Genomic DNA, 19,129 nt, shown 5'->3' with positions numbered 1-19,129 from the left:
CTTCTTAGCTATGGGGTTTTTGGGGGGCGGGGGCGGGCGATATAAATCAACATCTGTTTTTCAAGGTGATAGAACATGGATTATCCTGGGAAAATGAGTATTTTCTGTGGACGGAGGAATTATCATATCAGATCCAACTGGGGTCCATCTAAACCAGTGGCTTGTCTCTTACGTTGGTCTGTAGTACAGGGGTGGGCAAACACTTTGGCCGGAGGGCCACATCAGGGTTGCAAAACTGTATGGAGAGCGGGGGTGGGGCTGATCCGTTACCGTCCTGCCTCAGTGCCCTGGGCTGGGGCTGGGGCTGGGGCTGCACCGCGCCGCGCCAGGGAGCCGCGGGGCGGGATGAATGGTGGGCTGAGGCTGGGTGCAGGGCTGTGGGGGCGCTGGGTGGTACGGCCTGACTGGGCACACGACCTCCTGGCCTCACGCTGCAGGTGTGCCGCTCACTCTGCTCCCCGCAGTCTCTCACTACAGGCTGTGCCTCCCCAAACAGCTTGGCCCCTGCCTTCTATCTGATCCCTCCCACTTCCCGCCCCCTGACTGTCCCCCTCAGAACCTCTGACCCATCCAACCCCCCTGATCCTTGTCCCTTGACCGCCCCCTCCTGGAACCACCAGCCCCTAACTGTCCCCCAGGATCCCACCCCCTATCCAACCCCCCCTGCTCCCTGCCTGCCCCAACCCCTGTCCACACTCCCACCCCCTGACCAGTTCCCAGGACTCCCACACTTATCCAACCCCCCCGTTCCCACCTGACCACCCCCCCAGAACCTCCACCCCATCCAACCGCTCCCTGTCCCTTGACTGCCCCTGGGGACCCCCTGCCCCTTATCCAATGCCCTGGCCCTGGCCTCCTTACCATGCCGCTCAGAGCAGCATGTCCGGCAGCCACGCCATGCCACCCGGCCAGAGCCAGACGCGCTGCCCTGCAGGAGCTCGCAGCCCCACCGCCCAGAGTGTTGGTGGTGTGGCTGCGGGGAAGGGGGGTACAGAAGCTCAAGGGCCAGGCAGGACGGTCCTGCGGGCCAGATGTGGCCAATGGGCCGTAGTTTGCCCACCTCCGCTGTAATAAATACTTTAGCAGAAGTTGCTAAAAACACACAATAGACAGTTATGTAATAATTTGCCCAAAGAGGAATTTTCTTCCTAATACTGAAAGCTAATCATGGTGTATGCTGTGAAACAGGAAGATTTATATTATATAGACATGTTTACCTTAATATTAATCTGGATATACATCCAGCCAAGCACCTCTGAAAGCTGTGTCGGTAACTGAGTACAGATGCCAGAGTCCATCAGTGGGAGCAGGGTGTACTGATCTCTCCACTTTGCCTTGCTTTCTTATAAAATTCTTCTACATGAACCTGATGGCACGAAAATTCCAGTTCTAGGAGTGTGTTTGGGTTTTAGGGCCTTTGTCACTTGCTGTCTCTAACATTCTACTGCTTGCTGCTGTGGCCAATATATCTGTGGTTTAGCACTGGGATTACTTGTTTAATGAATATCCTCCGGGCACCATGTTCCTGGGTTTTGAGGTCTGTTGAAATCTGATCCTGGAGCTGTCAGTATGGATGACAGCAGGCCTGATCACTTCCCTCAACACTGTACAGATGGAGTGATAAAGCAGATTCTGACCCTGGCAAATTTTCTCGTTTGAAGGGCTTGGTTAAAAGGCGTGTTAGCAGTTATGTAATTTCTTGTGGAGCTAGGATGTTGAGTTTGTTGCACTGTACAAGTGCTGGCAGTTGTTTTTGCTCTCTGTGCCAGTGTGAAAGAACATTTCACCAGGCCTACTCTGCGAGAACAAGTTCCTATTTTCTACAGGAGCTGTGCAGGCAATCATGTCTAATTCCTGCACTCATTTCTAATGTCTAATTACATTCCCCACTAGAGGGCAGACACGACACACATTTGAACCTGAAATTTTATTGACCCGTTAACCCCAGGACTACACTGCAATCTCCTCAGAGTTAATGGATTATACCACACAGGGCAGGTTTAGCATCTCAGTAAGAATAGTCTGACCTGCCTACTGGAGCACAGTGCAGCCTTTCAACAAAGCTTTAACATATGCCAAAGAGCAGGATCTTACATTATAGGGTAGACACAGTGCAAAGAGCTAGCCGTGCAAGAGACCCTAATCCTGCCCTGGTTATCCTTAACTATATATAAAAACTACGCACATCAGTTTGTAGCTCAGTCTCTCAGCCAGACAAGCAACAAAGACAAAGTGTTGCTGTTTTTCCCAGTAGATGTGTATGCAAAAAATCATTCCTAAAATACCACAGTCCAAACTTGTATCATTTCTGCCATTTCCAATGTCTGGGGCGTATGCTGAATTCCAGAGTTCCCAGATGTACAAAGATAATGAATAAGGCTGCAAGTCTGTCACAGCAGTCATGGATTCCATGACTTTCTGTGACCTCTGTGACTTCTGCAGCAGCTGGTGCTGGCTCAGGGGCTTCCTGAGCCGGGCAGACCCTGGGCCAGCAGCAGCAGTTTGGGTGTGTGGGAGGGGGCTCAGGGCTAGAGACAGGTGTAGGGAGGAGTGGGGGGGGTCTTACCTTGGGGTGTGAGGGCTCCCCGGCTCCCACTGGCATGGTCCTGCAGCTCCTAGGCGATGGAAGAGCCAGGGGGCTCTGCGTGCTGCCCTCACCCGCAGGTCCTGCCCCCGCAGCTCCCATTGGCTACGGTTCCTGGCCAATGGGAGCAGCGCAGCCAGCGCTTGTGCCGGGAGCAGCGTGCGGAGCTCCCTGGCCCCTCTGCCGCCTAGGAGCTGCAGGGACTTGCGGAGCTGGGTAGATCCTGCCAGCCCAACCCCCACACCCCCAGCACCGGCAGGGGGGTCCCAGGCTGTGCATCGCTGCCCACCCCCAACACCCACGGTGCCCCTGGACCACCCCCACCCCAAGCACCAGCGGCCCCCCACCCAAGTTTTAGTTAGGGGAATATAGTAAAAGTCATGGACAGGTCATAGGCCGTGAATTTTTGTTTACTGCCCGGGAGCTGTCCATGACTTTTACTAAAAATACCCATGACTAAAACGTAGCCTAAATAATGAATACTATGATCCACACAAAATATTCAGAGACAAGTCTCCTATGTTGGAAGTGCTCCCTAAGTACTGATGGGAGTGCAGGAGAAGTTCCGCTTGATACTGCAACATGCAGAGCATGCTGGCTCTGATCTAGTGAAACACTTATGTTTAAGGTTAAACACATGCTTGTGAATAAGCCCATTAACTTCAGTTGACTAGCCACCTGCTTAAATGTTTATGCTTCTCTACATCAGGGCCAGAATGCTCCACACCTTGCAGGAACAACTGCTTGCTCAGAAGCCCATATGGAATCTAGACACATGAGCGTCGTGCCAGGACTTTGTAAGAGAACGTGAGGGACTCCAGGCCTAGGAGATTGGATGGGAGCTGCAGATGCTGCACAATAGAAGGTCTTGCTCGAGAATGTTTTGAACCAAACCCAACAGCTGGAGAACACCTGCCACCATTCTGACTTGCAAAGCCACAAACAAGAACTCAATGCAGCCCCAAGCAATACCCCAAAACTCACAATGTATGCCCAGCCCTATCCCCAAACAGCTGAGGCCTGGAAGAGCACTCCTGTAATGAACATGCCAAGCTTCTCAGCACAGGAGTGGAGACTTGCAGTGCTGGAATGCTTCAGCTATGCATGACCCAGGATAGCCAGAGGCACTGGACACAAATTCTCTGGGCTTAGGGGACTCCCTGCTCCACTCTGTCCACAGACTGCTGCAAACCGGCTCTGAAATCGCGGTCCTGGGGGCAGTCCTTGCTCAGCAGTGGTCATTCACTTCTTGGATTTTTCCATGGGTTTAGCTGATTGCTAGGACTATATTTGTGTTGCCCCCATCTCTCGGGAGTTGCCAATCTGCTGAGTCACTTCCTCTTTTCAGACCTTTCTTTTCCCTTTAACCTCTTTCTCTGGAGAATGCTGTATGAGGCAGTATTGTGGACAGAACTCATCTGCACCTGGCTTGTCATTTGATGGTACTTGGGATGTAAATGCTGCAGCCAGGGTCCAACAGCGTCTACTAGTATGTGTCTAGCTATTATGCCCCTCTGAGTGCCCCTGGGAAATGGCCAGGCTCTAGAGCAATACCCGGCCTCTGTTATTTATGTACCAGACTCCTCTCCTTGAGACTTCTCCACTTTCATCATGTCAGTGACTTTGTTTTCCCTGTTACATAGTCTCCTGGTGGCCAAGCTTTCCCGTATTGAGCAGTTGGTGGCAGTTGCACGCCTCCCTAAAATGGTGATCTGTGCTGGATCTGTGTGTGGCTACGGCTATGCTCATTCCTGGGAGTAGGAAGAGGGCAAGACAAATAGCCAGCAAGGAAGAGTCAAAGTGACAACCTGTCCTTGTAATGCAGCTAGCCAGAGCTCCAACAGCCATGCTGGGTATTCTGCTATGCTTAGGGGGCTAGTCTGCGGTGCTAGAAGGATCGTACAATTCATGGGGAATTGCATTAACACACTCACAGGGTCATGTTACAGATCACAGTGCTCCCACGCCCACCAGCCCTGCGGGTTTAGTGTGGGAATCAGTACATTCTCACTGCCGTCTCAGGCTGTCTCCTCTGTAAGCACAAATGCAATCAAAGCCCTTTGAAAAAGCAAAGCACCATAGAAGTGCTCAGTATTATTATTGGGATGGGTTGGTGATTTGCCCCATTAACCCCCATAGTTCTCTTCAGGGGTGGGTAATGAGGACTATGCCACTTGTATTTATGTTGGGCAGAGGAATGGCCACTGGATTGGGCTGGCGCCTGGTCTGGGAATGACGTTAAGACCCTTGTTCTCCGGCGACTGAGAAACTTTGGCTCATCTACCACTGAGGTCTTGTCCTTGGTAGTGTGGCTGTAATTGCTTCATCCCCTGCCTTAAGCCTGTCTCCCCTCCCTAAGGCTCTCCTCTTCCTCCTTCTGCAGCCCTTTCCTAGCCAGCCTCTCATCCCCACCAAGCACTGGGCTTTCGTGGTTCTCCAATAACACACACCACCCTGACGGCTTATTTGACAGGAGTGTAATTTCTCTGTAGGCTCTTGTTACACGTTTGCCTTTGGGGGTTCCACTGGGACTGGGGGGCTGAAATCCTGCGGAATGGGCACAGCTGAGGCCATGGCTCGGGTAGCAGTTCGGGTGAGTGAAGCAGGAGAGTTAGTAGCAAAGCCTGAAGAGTTAATGTCTGAAGCACTACACTACCCCTCTGTTTCTGCCCCACTCTACTTCTCCTGTGGCTGACTGAAGAACGTGCTGGGGGAAGCCGTCTCTCCGCTCCTTGGCATGGCTCGGGGTGTACTGAGCAGGAGTCAAACAACCAGCAGCCTTCCTTCCTCTCATGCTGGCAGGTCCATGCGGAGGGTGGATGAGGAGAGAGCAGGGAACCTGCTGCTAGCTTCTGGCCACCTGCGCTTCAGGGCTGTCCTCCTGGGGCTCCTCCTCATCGGACTGCACCACGGGCGTCTCGACCCCCTCCTCGCTGGTGTCCAGGCTGTTCAGGTCTGTGGAGACAGAGGATGTGGACGAGATCCGGGATTTGATCTCGGACGCACTGGGCACTTGCAAGGTGATTTCCTCCTGGTAGTGGCTGGGCTCTGCCCAAGGAGAAAGAAGATTATCAGAAAAAAACAACATGCTAGCATCTTTGCTGGCCTTTTGCCCACCCCCTTCACCTCCACCGTACCCCTCTTCAGGCAAGCTGTGCCTTCATCCCTTTCCCAGCCCATTGCAGGGTTACATATGTGCAGGGCGCCATTTCAGCAGAGCCAGCGACTCTGGTACACAAAAAGAAAAGGAGTACTTGTGGCACCTTAGAGACTAACAAATTTATTTGAGCATAAGCTTTCGTGAGCTACAGCTCACTTCATCAGATGCAAGTACTCCTTTTCTTTTTGCGAATACAGACTAACACGGTTGCTACTCTGAAATCTGGTACACAAAGTTTCTAGGCCCTTTCCTAGGAGGAAAGGAGATGAAGCAATGGGCTGGAACTACCCCTGTCAGGAGAGAATCTGGGCTCAACATTCTTATTGTCCATGAGCAGAGAGACATGAGCTGGCCGTAAGCAGGACTGAGCTGCAGACCCACTGACCTCCAGCACAAGCTGAGCTACCGGTCCCTTAGTCCGACTTTGATACCCAGCACGACCCAGGCTACTGCTGGAGCCCGGCCTCCTTCCCCAGTCCCCGACTTTGGCAGCAGGGCATGTGCCTCACATTCCTTCTCCATTTTTGGCAGTGGAGCCTTTTCTGTCTCACTTGTAAAATTCCAGCTTGGGGCCTTCATGTGTGAGGCTGTTTAACTGGAACAGAGAAGAATCTGCCGCTAAATGGCTTGACTCATTCTCAGAGTGACTCATTCTCAGAGTCACTGCAAGGAGTGCAGTATGGGGTGATCAGGCTCCTGATGACTCCTCCTCCCCCATTGGGGTTCCCCTCCCCAGGCAATGAGCTCAACACAGGGTAACGGGTCTGCCTGGATCCCCACTCCCCATGTGGGGAGCCCAGCCTAGGGCCACCATGGTGCTGACACCGCCCCCAACAGGGAGCTCAATGCAAGACAGTCAGGGTCTTGGCACCCCCCACACTTTGTGCAGAGAGCTCAGCATGGGCAATCAGGACTCAGGGGAAAGTGAGTGTGGTGAGGAGTGTGGCAGGGCAGTGGCTGCTTTAGAGCAGTTTCGGGGGACAAGAATTCAGTCCTACAAACCCTAAAAAGCTCAGACTGCACATCAGCCCTGGAAAACGTGGATCCATAATTCTCTGCTCCCAGCAATGGTGGCTGTAGTGTAGACAGGGGACAGGTGTTTGTACAGCAGTATCCTTCCCTAAGATTAGATGTCATGATGCGGAAAATGCCTGTGCCCTTTCTGCGCGGCAGCCTCCATTGCCCATATCGCCGATAAAGCTGCACTAGCAGAGCTGAGCTGGTGTGAACTTTTCCAACCCCACAGACCAAGCCCCAAGTTTGTTGCCCTTTAGGACTGGAGAGATTCACAGCAGGGCTTGGACTGGATCAAAGAACTGACCAGCTGGCGTGAAGGTTGCGGGGACAGCAGGGAGCGAACAGGGAGGGTTGCATACGTACCTGGCAGGAGACCGGCAACATTGTTATCCTCTGTCCCACAGCTGAGAAACACGTCTACGGTGTCCTGGTCAGAAAGGTCCAGCATGTCCATCTGCTCTAGCATGTCCACATTCACCTCCATGGAGGAAATGCTGCCCAGCGGAGCTGCAGAGACACGGGCCAGAAAACCAGGGAGGGCCATCACTAATGCCAGCCAGATGAGAACCTATTAGCTCTGGACCAGCAGCACTGAGAAGGCGATGCCAGGGGAAGCCAGCATGTGGGACTAGCCTACTGGCTTGTTTATAGTGTGAGCTCTTCAGGGACCTTATCTTTATGGCCTGTTCAGGGCTCATTAAATAATAGGTCATTCCCTCCATACTGCCTTCCATCCCCTTCTGTGTGTGACAAACGTCTCCCCCTAGCCCCTAGCACTTACGTCTTCTGTGCTCTATCTGAAGGTGGGACATGGGGAAGAAGAAATCCACATCATGCTGGAAAACCTCCTCAAAGAACTTCTGCCTGTCACGTAATTTAAGCTGCTGCTGCATCTGCTCTGGCTCCAGTCCCCGCTGCCCATGCTCCATGTCAGCTGTAGAGGAACAAGATGGAAGATCAGGCACAGGCTAAATGCAGTCACATGGGGCATGGGAGATCGGCCAAGACCAAGAAGGGCTGCATAAGTCCGCGCTATTCCTTCTGTCAGTGTCATGCAGGGTAGGTATTTCTCTCTTGCTCTACTTTACCTATGGGGGTGCATTGTGATTTGGTAGCAATGGAAGAGGTATTACAAGCCATGGAGCTTGCTCCACCAGTGCAATCTGTGCTGAGGACCACTGCTACTGACTCTTCTCCTGTGATACAGCCCAGCCTGGTGTCCACAGCTGCAATGATCGTCCCATACTTTGGGCTTCACCACCTTTCTCCCACGGTTCTCAAAGCATTCTACAAACTTTAATGCTCATCCCCTCTGTAAGAGGGGCTTAGTGTTCTGTTATCCCCATTTTCCAGAGAGGGAAACTGAGGCACAGAAAGCAGATGTGACTTACCCAGGGTTGCCCAGTATCAGAGCCAGGAATAGAACCAGGTCCTCCTGACTCATAGACCTCTGCTCTAACCACTATTCTGTGGTTCTCAAACTGTGGGTTGGGACCCCAAAGTGGGTCGCAACCCCATTTTAATGGGGTCACCAGGGCCAGCATTAGACTTGCTGAGTCCCAGGGTTTGAGCTCCAGCCCACTGTCCTCGCCACCCAGGGCAGTGGGGCTCAGGCTCCAGCCCCCTCTCTTCCCCTACCTGGGGCAGCAGGGCTCAGGCTCCGGCCCTCCACCCCCGGGGTCATGTAGTAATTTTGTTGTCAGAAAGGGGTCGCAGTACAATGAAGTTTAAGAACCACTGCACTAGATGACACTCCTGCCTTTCTTGGCAGAGAAGAAACATGGCATCCCAGATGTTGAACATTCAGGACTGTGTAACCAGAGAGCTCAGGTGTGCGTGATATGGGGTAGTCTCAGCTCCAGCCTTTCACAGACTGGTTTTCCTGCTGCCTAACAAAGGCTTAACCAGAGAGTTGCCTTGAATATTAACACAGAGAAACTCTCCCAGGAACAGGAACAGACCCTAGGTGCCAGGGATACTGGACTGAGAAATGTGACAGTAATAAAATGGCATTAACACCCCCACCTCCACCTGCAAACACTCCCCTCCACACACCAGTCTATAATCCCAGTCCCTGCCCCCCTTACCACACACACACACACAAATAGGCTCCTCCATTCGCCCCACTCCCCTTCACACACAGGCAGCCTGGATCTTTGCATTTGCATTTCTTTCATCCCTCCCATGATTTAACTCTGCTCCCAAGAGCAATGAGAAGCCACTGAGGGAAGAAGGCTGAGCCCTCCACAGGGAACAAGGTGAGGGAGGGTCTGTTCCTCCTAAACATAGCAGGGCCTGTCTCTGTCTCTAGTGCTTTAGGAACCCAGAGGAGCAAAGAACCAGCAGCCCTTCTAGCTTGGCCAATTGGTTTCCTGGGCCCAGAACCACTAAAGTGTTTGAGTTCAATGGAATTTAGGAGCCTAAATACCTTTGAGGAACTGGGCCTTGCTGGTTTATCCCAGCAGCTGCCTGGATGCTTCCAGACTGGAGTCTCATTCCAGGGTCCATCTCTGCTGCTCTTGACCAGGCAAGGAAAATGTGACAACCCAGCCGGGCAGGGCAGAAACAAAGGAAACCAAACAAACATCCTAGCCTGTCCCCTGACATCCTAACACTGACCAAACCCACATCCTGCTGCTGGAAGAGGGTGCGGGGAGATCCCAGCAAAGGGCAGCAATTGCCTGGGATCCCCACCCTGGCTGGCAGGGGCCATGTCTGTATCAGGACCAGAATGCTATAACATAGGACCCCAAAGGAAACAAACTTCTTCTTCCTTCCCCTCCCACCCCACAACACCTGCCCCAGGGAAACCCCTCAGGGCTAAACTCCCTGCCCAGATACCTGCCCCAAGGAAACCCAGCAGGACTAAACTCCATCTGAAATAAACCAAACAGGAACCAGCTGCCAATGCTGTGTGACTTATGGCTCCTGGTGACCTGCACATTTCCCCTGAGATTCTGTATTCATTTCTGGTTCTGCTTGTCCCATTTCCAACTGCTGGGCCCATTTCCAGGTTCCAACCTGCCTGACATAAGTTCTGGTTCCAAGTTGCCCAGCCCAGATCTAGGCCTCCCCACTTACTGCAGCCAGACAGCTCAGTGCAAGCCCCTGCTGCTGTCTGTCTCCTTGTCCATTGCCAAGGGCTGGGCTGGCAAGGTGCCCATGCAGCCAGGATCTCACACACTTTGCCAAAAGACTAAACCCCATGTTGAAAGCGCCTTAACAACATGTCGAGATTAAGCCCATTTTACTTTCCTTACTGGTCTCACCCTCTGCTGCTGCACTGGCCAGGAGCTCATTCTCCTCCTTATCCTGGTGCAGGGCCACACAGAATCCAAGCCCCCACCCTCCACCTGTTCGCCCCCCACATACTCGCTAATCCATTGGCAACTCCAGAGCTGTGTCAGAGAAAGTCTGCGAGGCAGAGAAGGGCTGGGGGAACAGCTATGGCACAGAGGCAGGGAGGAGACTGGGGTGGTCTAATTACAAAGCTCTGGGCTGCACAAAGAACAGGTTAACCCTGGAGGCTTGTGTCTCACTCAATTAGCATTGAGGTAACTCTGGGCCCCTTTGGCAGCCCCTGCAGGGTAGTTAATGACTAAGGCTACGATTTAGTCATGGAGGCCACGGCAGTCATGGATTCCGTGACTTTCCTGGACTTCCATGATGTCTAGGGCTTCAGGAAGCGGGACTGAGCGCCCCGGCCCTAAAACTGGGGCTGGCTGGAACCAGGATCCTGCAGCCCCAGCCCCGCAGCTTCCCACGGGAGGCTGCAGCCAGAGATGCGTGCCCCAGCTCTGTGGACTTGGCGGGGGCTGCAGGTGGGGCCACGCGCCCAAACCCTGTGGTGTTCTGGGCTTGGCAGGGACTGCAGCCAGGGGCAGTGCGTCCCCCACACAGCTTCCCAGGGCCATGCGCCACCCCCGGATGCAGCTGAGGCTTGGTGGGAGCTGCAGCCAGGGCCACGCACCCCTGTCCCAGAGCTGTGACCAGCTTGCGGGGGGATCAGCCTATCAGTCCCCCCCCATGGGACTCCAGTCTTCCCCCCTACCTAGCCCTGCCCCCAGGTTATTTTTAGTAAAGTCACGGACAGGTCACCGGCTCTGTGAATTTTTGTTTATTGCCTGTGACCTGTCCGTGACTTTTACTAAAAAAATAACCATGATCAAATCTTAGCCTTACTAATGACACAGCCCAGCTGCATGGAGCCTGCCCTATTGTGCTTTCCCACCAGGGCAGAGTCACCAGCTTCCCACTGCTCCAGGAAAGCTGCAGCTATAGCATTGTTGGAATCCATGGCTAACAGGCTGGACCATCCAGTGGCTTGTCACAATTTTCCCAGGGAAAGTGGCCAGCAAATTCAAGTACCAACAATATGGTGCGGAGAAGCCAAGGTTCAGGTACTGGGGGCGTTAAGCAGCTTTAGTGAAACCCCTGAGAGTTGGGGACACTTTGGAGAAGGTGATCCGGAAGTTCTTGCACATCACACTTCATCCCAAGGTCCCTCATTCCCTATATCCTTGGCATCAACAACGTCCACAACCACAGGCTGGCTTCTATTTCATCGCTTTGTGCTGCGAGTTCCAAAACCACAGCATGACTCTTACTATGTGTTTGTATAGTGCCTAGCACAGCAGGGCCTGTCCTCAGTCAAGGTCCCTAGATACTATTGCACCATCAATACGAATCTAACAGATCAATAACACTGCCGTTTGGCCCAAGAGCCGATGTGTTACAACTTCACTTTCCAGTAGAGCAACAAGCACCATGTGATCTACTCTGTGCACCTATTCCAGTGGAACAGGGGACACAGTGGAAACAGGGACAGGCTGACCCCAGTCACTCTAGTGTTGGAGGAAAGCACAGTGCCCTGGGTTCCCTTTGATTTGAACCCTGTCTGTAGAGGTGAGCTTCCAAACTCTGCCAGAAGGAGGCACTGTCTGTATAGGGTGGGGAACGTGCAGCTGTTCCAGTCTCAGCCCCTCCCTCCAAGAACATTGCAGGATAAAGGATAAGGCCATCCTAAGAGTTTGCAATTTTCTACACTGTTAACACACACATCATTCATTTCTCTCCCAAGACATGACAATTACAACCATGGGATGTTCCAGGCCCCCAGGAAGAGATGCAGGGAGGTGGCATGGCCTGGTACACTAACAGTTGGTGCTGGTGCGTTACTCTCACTCACGAGTTGTGCTAGAGCCTCAATTGGGAAGATGTGCCTGGATGTATTAGCAAACTTGTCTGTAAATTCCTTGGCAAACTTTTCTTAGCCAGCTAGGCAGCCGGCACTGAAATACCATTATGTAACTAAGGCAGGCATCAAGCAAGATATGCAGCGGGGTGATTGACTGGTGACTGCAGTGAGAAATCGAGATGGAGCCTTCTTCCCACTCTCTCATCTTAGCTCCCTCTCTCCCCTCCCCCTCACTCTGTTCCTGTATCTCAGGCACTCTAGGAAGTCAAGAGCTCTGCTCATGTATTTACAGCTAAATAACTGCCATGGAGGAAATAAAAGAGAGTAACATTCCCTGTCTCTGCCCTTCGCCATGTGACTGATGGTCACATTCTCCTTGCTGTCAGTTGCTGTGATTGTCTCATCGGGATGGCATGTTCCCAGCAAGTGACATGCACGCTCACACAATGCAGCCCCTGTGCGCTGCAGGGAATTCATTCTGAGGTTTAAATACCTGCTGGTGGTCTTTTTTACAAGGCACTCAACCAATGAGCTGAGGCTTATGCACATTCGCAGCTGGGACACAGCACTGCCTTCCCTGGATTGCTGACCCCCCAACACATCAGCCTGTCACTTCCCAAGAGTGTGAAATGGCACCAGGCTCCCTGCTGCCTTCAAATCCTTCCGGCTCTTGCTGCTCATTAGGCACCAAAGCCTACAGAAGAACTGGACCTGAATGCAAGTGTGGGGACTGAAGGAAGAGGAGCCAGCCTACCACAGGCCCGTGAGAAGGAAACATATATGGGGATTTCCTTCTACTGCCATTGCTCAGCTTCTTCGGTCCCAGCCTCTCCCAGCAGCAGGAACAATGTAAGAAGCCAGAGGAGGTGTTCTGGCTCCAGAGACTCCAGTGCCACCCTGCCTTAGCAAGAGGTACTAAAAGAAACAAGGCAGATTTGCTGGCTGGGTTGCACAGTTGGGATTCTCTGTCTCTCAGCATGAGACCCTGTAGGGTGACTGCAGGAAGGCCAGACATGGAAGGTGCTCATAGCTCCTCTATTCCCCATCTTCCTGCAGGAAGCATAACAGTGAACGGCCAGGAGTTCCAGCTGCAAGGAGCTCCCAACTATTCCACACCAGCAGGGAATGGTGCCGAGCACTGGCTGTGGATAGCTCCCAGCGACTGAGGCTGACATGAGCCCTGGGGGTGATATGGCTGAATGGATTCTTTGGGACACAGTGAGATCTTTTCATTGATTTCTTAGGCTCAGCGCTGAGCACATGGCGCTTGTCTGGCCGTGTTTCCGTTGGGAGTAAACACGTTTGTCATTTTCCATTGTCCTGCTGGATTCTAGTACAAACCCCACTCTGTGCACCAGGCAGTATGAATGACGGGGGGGGGGGGGGGGGAAGGGGACCTGGCTGGCTTGTTAAAGGAGGCACAATCCAAGAGGAGATGGAAAGAGGGTTTTCTTTAATTGATGTCTCTTTAAATCCCTTGAAAACTCCACAAGAGATTAAAGGTTTCAGAATAGCAGCCATGTTAGTCTGTAGTCTCAAAAAGAAAAGGAGTACTTGTGGCACCTTAGAGACTAACAAATTTATTTGAGCATAAGCTTTCGTGAGCTACAGCTCACTTCATCAGATGCATTCATGGCAATGAGCTGACCATAAACTGGATGCCTGGAACCTGCTGAATGCTCCTGTACAAAGTCTCTGCACAGCCTACCTCTCAGATTCCGATTGCAGCAAAAGGAAAAACTTAAACCCAAATCCGCTGGGTGAGAGGGAGTGCACAGGAGGGGGGGGGAGAAGGAGGGAAATGGTTTTAGCAGAGACAGAGCAGGAAAAAACAGGAGGGCGGAGAGCAAGAGTGTCAGTAGGGTGAGGAGGTGGCACCTTGTGATCCTGGTTTCTGACATGGATTCTTCGTGAACGGTATTCCAGCCAATCCTCAATTCCTCTGTGACTCCACACTAAAAATATCCCCACAGCCCAGAGCTCTCTCCCTAGGAGAGTCCGCGTCACAAGACCCTGCTATTTACAGGGCCTGATTCACTTGACATAGAACCCTGAGCAGGATAAAGCCAGGAGAGCATTAGGGAGAATGAGAGGAGGTGGGGAGCCTCATAAGCCACACAGTGGATGTCTCCATAGCCCATGGCAGCAAACCTCCCCACCCAGGTTGACAAACTCAGGCTACAGGAGCTTGTGCTAGTGCTCTAACAATAGGGATGTAGACAGCACTGTGAAGTTGGAGCTCGGGCTCTGAAGCCTAAGGATGGGCGTGGGCTTCACAGCCTGAGCTCCAGCCCAAGCCACAACTTCAAAGCGCTGCCCACACAGCTATTTTTAGAGTGCTAAGGTGAGCCCTGCTATTCTGCGTCTGTCGACCCAGGCTGGGAGGCTCTCTGCTGCGGGCTGCATAGGCAGGCAGCCTGGGCATCATGTTCTGCCCCACACACTGGAGCTCTTCCAAGTCCTGCAGAGAGACTCGTTAAAGGAGCTGGGATACCACCCCATCTCTCCTCCCCAGCTTGGCCTGGAGCTGGCCTGGCTGTGCAGAGACCTTCACTGACCCGCTGTCTGCTCGGCTCCATGGAGCTTCTCTATCCGGAACACTTGCTGCTTCAGGGGTTTGCTCCTGTCCTTAGGTTCCACAGGTGACAAGAAGAGATTTGCCGTTCCGGATCAGACAACGACCCAGCCAGCCCTGGGCCCAGCTTCTGGGAAAGGTCAGTGCCTGCTGCTTCACAGGAAAGCAGCCTGCACCCCCACCAAAAGAAATGCCCCCAGCTGAGGGCACAGAGCTATCCATGCCAGGATAGGGCAAGCCCTTCCTGCCACCCAGCAGCTTGAGATGTGACTGCCTGGATCTCAGCATGTAGAACTACTAATGATATTACAATGGATGGAAGGATGAAAAGGATGGAGGCGCCAATCACCATGGGGCGTAAGGGCAGAGAGACTTCAGGGGAGGCTGGTGCATGGGGACTGCAAGATGGAGGTAGGGGGTTGGTGGCTGTGCAGAGGTGAGCAGCCAGGAAATAGGGATTGTGCACTGCGTGGGGAGGGGACGGAGAGGAGCTCGTGGGCAGTTTGTTTAGGGTGTATGGAGGGCCGTGGGAGGGTGCTGGTAGAAGAGCGTGGGGTTAGTGGAGGGATGTGGGAAGGCGCTGGCGGAAGGGCCCTATGGGATGTATGGAGGGATGTGGGAGGGCACTGGAGTATGGGCTGAATTGTCTGGGGAAGGAGAGAGAAAGGCTATGCCCGTGGGAGGAGAGGGCTGTAGTGTCCATGGACCACTGGTGGGTGGTGCTCTGCCTGGTGCCTGTTGAGAGCATGTTTTGCGGCTGCTGCCTGTGGAGTCTATGCTGCTATAGCCGGGGCCAGAGCTAAAGAATTCACTAAAAAAGGAAAGGGTTCAGAGAGTCGTGTGCTGGGGGCAAGGCATGGGGCAGCACAGCCCCACCGGGCTAGCACTTCCACATGGACAGAAGCCCAACTCCCCCCGTCGGCCCGAGACACACAGCTCACTCTCTTACCCTCTCAGTCAGTACCTTCCTGTACATGGGCACACACAGGCACACACAGTGGGGACTGACTGACAGAACGCAGGGAGGCGGCTAGACTACATGGGTATGTGGCTGAGCAGAAATTGCTCATGTTTGACTGTAAATGTACAGAGCAAACATTTGGCTGAGAGAGATGCACACAGTGCAAGGCTGATCCAGGTGTGGCTGAGTGGGTATGCAGTATAAGTTGTGAGAGAAGGAGCAAGTGGGCGTAGGTGAAAGTTGTGTGAAACAGACGGGAAGTGTGTGTGAGTCATAGGTGACGGCCAGTGCCAGTGCTCATGATATATGACACTTTGGGGACAGGGGTGAATCAGCCGTTTTCTGTACAATAGTCAGGATTGTTCTGGGCTGTTGACCACTGCAAGATAATTGTGAATCCCTAAACTCCTTGTTTTAAGTGGCCTGCAAAAAGCCCAGGGGTGGGGGGTGTTTTTGACAATCCCAGCTGCAATAAATGTTCATGCACTGGTAGGGCAGCGCTTGCACCCCTTAGTGATCCGACTCAGTTTTAATTCTTTTTTTGCCAGAACTGTGACCCATGGCGACCCTGCCCACTTTAAGTCCCCCTGAGCTGGGCCCACGAAAGAGCTGCAATGGCAGCAGTGTGCCCCCCTCCTGCGAGAGGCTGCCCAGGCAGGAGGCAGCTGCTGTCTGTGCGTGTGGGTGAGCGGGCACCGGCCTCTGGCTGGCGGTGGTGACTGTGCCCGGGGTGCAGCTGGGATACAGGGGGCTGGTCCAAGCCCCGCTCAGTGCAGCGGGCATCAGGAGCGTGCCCTCAGCCTCACATGGGTCTCAACACCGGGGCGCTGTCCGGGCCAGGGAGGGTCCCTGCGGTGAGGAGCATTAGAGCCCTGGAGCAGTCATTGCACGGGAGGGGGAGAGGGCGCCTCCTGCCCGGTCCTGCACATGTCCCTCCATGCCTGCTCCCGGACAGTCAGCGGCTGGGTGATCCCACCCACCGAGCCAGGGGGGACCCTCGCTGGGAAGCCACCGGACAAATAACCCACCCCCGCACCAGCCTTCCCGAGACGGGACTTACAGGGCAGCCTCCTGCTCTGGCTGTGAGCTCCGGGTCCGGACATGGCCAGCAGCGGACGGGCAGGCGGGCGCTGTCTGCTGCAGGCAGCCCAGGGCGCGCTCAGGGCTGGGCGGGTGCAGGGGGCGCTGCAGCCCGGTGCACGCTGCTCATCCCTCCAGGCAGGGCAGGCAGCGCTCCAGCGGGGCTGGCCGGGCCGACAGTGCAACTGGGGCTGCCTCCCGGGCCGGGCTGGCTGGGGCTCGGCAGACTGTACCAACTGCGTGATCCGCAAAGGGGGTGGGAGCGCTGGGGCCTGGGGCGGGGGCTGCCTGCGAGGGAGCGCGCGGGCAATCGCCTGTGGCTGCAGGGGCAGCGGAGCAGGCGAGGGAGCGGGAGATGCTGAGGTCCCCGTTAGGGCGGCTGGGAAGCAGGTGCAGGCGGGACCCAAGACAGCAGCCTGCACCCTGCAGCGGGCTGGAAGGGGGGTGTCTATGGCGAGCTTCTCAGCTCTGACCCTGCAACCCCTCTGCCTCCTTCCAGGCACTGCAGCGCTGGCAGGCTGGCCCTGTTTGCACAGGATGGGTTCTGGCCAGGGACACAGTGTCACCCTGAGCTGAATGGCTCTGGTAGGCACTGGGGGACCCTGCAGTAAGGGGACACCGTGAATCATGGCACCGGGAGTGGGGGAGGAGAGGTGACCTGCCTGGGAGACCCAGGGGAAGCAAGTCAGGGCCCTTTTCTCACCCTTCCTTGGGCCGCAGCACGGAGCTGGGGCTGCACTCAGCACTGCAGCCTGAGGCCTGCCAGCAAAGGGAGCCAAAGAAATGACACCAGCTCAGAAAAGCCAGCATCCTTGGTGCACTTATGGCAGAAGTGGGGTGTGTGTGGGGGGGATATCAACTTCCCTCCATCCCAGTGCAACAGGCTGCAATTGCTGTCAAGAGAGCTCAGATATACAGAGCGCAAGAACTGGCACATCTGGAAAACTGCCTCCCCCTACCTACTTGGTGCTAATGTTAAATAATTAATGTCTTATGCTTCTCTATATGCACTGCACATATGATCATCGAGCAGGCAATGGGCTACAGACTCCATTCTTATCATAACTGATTCTCTGCGTCTCCAGTACACAGATTTCCTTAGAGGCCTCTGTCAGCCTCATATCCAGCATGTTTTCCTCATTAGCTCCTTGGCTATCACTGAAACATGCTGGGCTTGATTCTGCTCCTAGTGGAGTCAATGGCAGAGGTCTCAGGAGCAGGGCCTCTATTTCCTTCCTCTGTCTCCACAGAGTGACTCAGTCCCTCCGCAGTGCCAGTCCCTGCTCTGGACAGACAGGATCTGATCACAGCCAGGATTCACAACTCCTCAGAGCATGATTTGCTCCCCTTCCTCTGCATGAAAGGGAGTTTCCCACAACCACCGTCAGTCCCACCCAGCCCACTGCCTCAGAGGGTTTGCATCACCACATTATCAGACAAGTGAAGGGGTTGGACTTGTTTGCGCTGGCTGTTCCTGACTTGGACATTGTTGCTTTGCTGCCCTCCTGACTTTGGCCCCTTGACATGGTGGTTGTAACAGAAACCCTTTGCCACCAATGGTAGTTAACCTGCTATGTTAGGAGGCTGGTTTGAGGGAGGGAGATGATTCACAGCTCATGCACGAAGGTTTATTTGTCCAGATCCGATGCCACTGGTTCCATCTGATGCTAGTTAAATTAATTCTGAGGTTTCAGTTTAGCCCACACGATTATTTATCCACATCCAAAACCCACCCCAGAGTTCCACATAACTGTTTCTGTCCATAGCCTGGGGTCAGGATTAAAGAGCACTGGTAGGGGCACAGGACTGGAAGAGCAGAGGGACTGCAGGTCAATATTATGGGGTCCCAGCAGAGTATTTGTGAGGGGCTCAAGGTTAGAATAACAGGGTCACTGCAGATCTGGATTGAGGTACACTGGTAATGTACAAAAACCTCTTGCACTGCCCCTATCAGTATTATGAGGGGTTTTAGCCAGTAGTATCACTTCCTCAAATTCCTGTCCCACACCTTCCTTTCTGATCTCCCTGATATACACTCTCAGCTATGGTAGCTAGAGGCCAGGGCCAGGGCCAGGGCCTCAGCCCAGATCTCTGCTATAGTACATCTCTTCTTTAAATTGGCACCGGTCACTAACGTAAGATTTAAGGTCAGATTCTGCCACCCTTATTCACAGTGAGTAGTCCCTTAGTCTGAGTAGTCCCATTGATTTTCATTAGACCTAACTGAAGACTAAGATACTACTCAGTGGGAATACGAGAGGCATAATCTGGCAAATAATAAATAACAACACAACAAACATGCACCCCTCTGCTGTCTCACTCTTTACTGTTTCCATGGCAAAGAGTATCTTAATTCTTAGAATTAAGCAACATCGCCCCCTGCAGGTAGAATACATTGAAGCATCCTGGCATTTTATCATAGGGCCCCACTGCCTGTTGAGTATCAGTTTTACTCAAATTAAGTTAATGTAAACCAGCCCTGCAAGTTCCAGTTTGGTCCCCTCTGCTCTTGGCCATGAATGCCTGGCCTGGGGAGAAAGGAGAGAGGCAGAGAT

General features: G+C 53.6%; 2 protein-coding genes across 4 annotated transcripts in view; both read right to left on the bottom strand.

Moving 5' to 3' along the window:
* Positions 1 to 1,915: 1,915 nt before the first annotated feature.
* The window catches only part of DBNDD2 (dysbindin domain containing 2), a 52,074-nt gene continuing 34,860 nt past the window's right edge, over positions 1,916 to 19,129 (bottom strand). For 2 of the 3 annotated variants that reach the window (XM_038369654.2, XM_038369653.2), the window contains 3 exons: positions 7,543 to 7,695; positions 7,125 to 7,268; positions 2,931 to 5,632 (listed from right to left, as the gene is read on the bottom strand). In XM_038369654.2, coding sequence (XP_038225582.1) covers positions 5,430 to 5,632; positions 7,125 to 7,268; positions 7,543 to 7,695 — 500 coding nt within the window. In that variant the 3' untranslated portion in view covers positions 2,931 to 5,429. Of the gene's footprint in view, positions 5,633 to 7,124; positions 7,269 to 7,542; positions 7,696 to 16,554; positions 16,815 to 19,129 lie in introns of those variants that run through there. The other variant, XM_038369652.2, reaches the window with a different exon arrangement.
* SYS1 (SYS1 golgi trafficking protein) overlaps positions 7,567 to 19,129 on the bottom strand; it is a 50,038-nt gene continuing 38,475 nt past the window's right edge. The window contains exon 4 of the mRNA XM_043495484.1: positions 7,567 to 7,695. Coding sequence (XP_043351419.1) covers positions 7,692 to 7,695 — 4 coding nt within the window. The 3' untranslated portion in view covers positions 7,567 to 7,691. The remainder of the gene's footprint in view (positions 7,696 to 19,129) is intronic.

This window comes from Dermochelys coriacea, chromosome 13 (assembly GCF_009764565.3).
Source record: "Dermochelys coriacea isolate rDerCor1 chromosome 13, rDerCor1.pri.v4, whole genome shotgun sequence".
Taxonomy (NCBI): Eukaryota; Metazoa; Chordata; order Testudines; family Dermochelyidae; genus Dermochelys; species Dermochelys coriacea.
The sequence above is the reverse complement of the archived record's forward strand: the minus strand, read 5'-3'. Positions and strand labels throughout refer to the sequence as shown.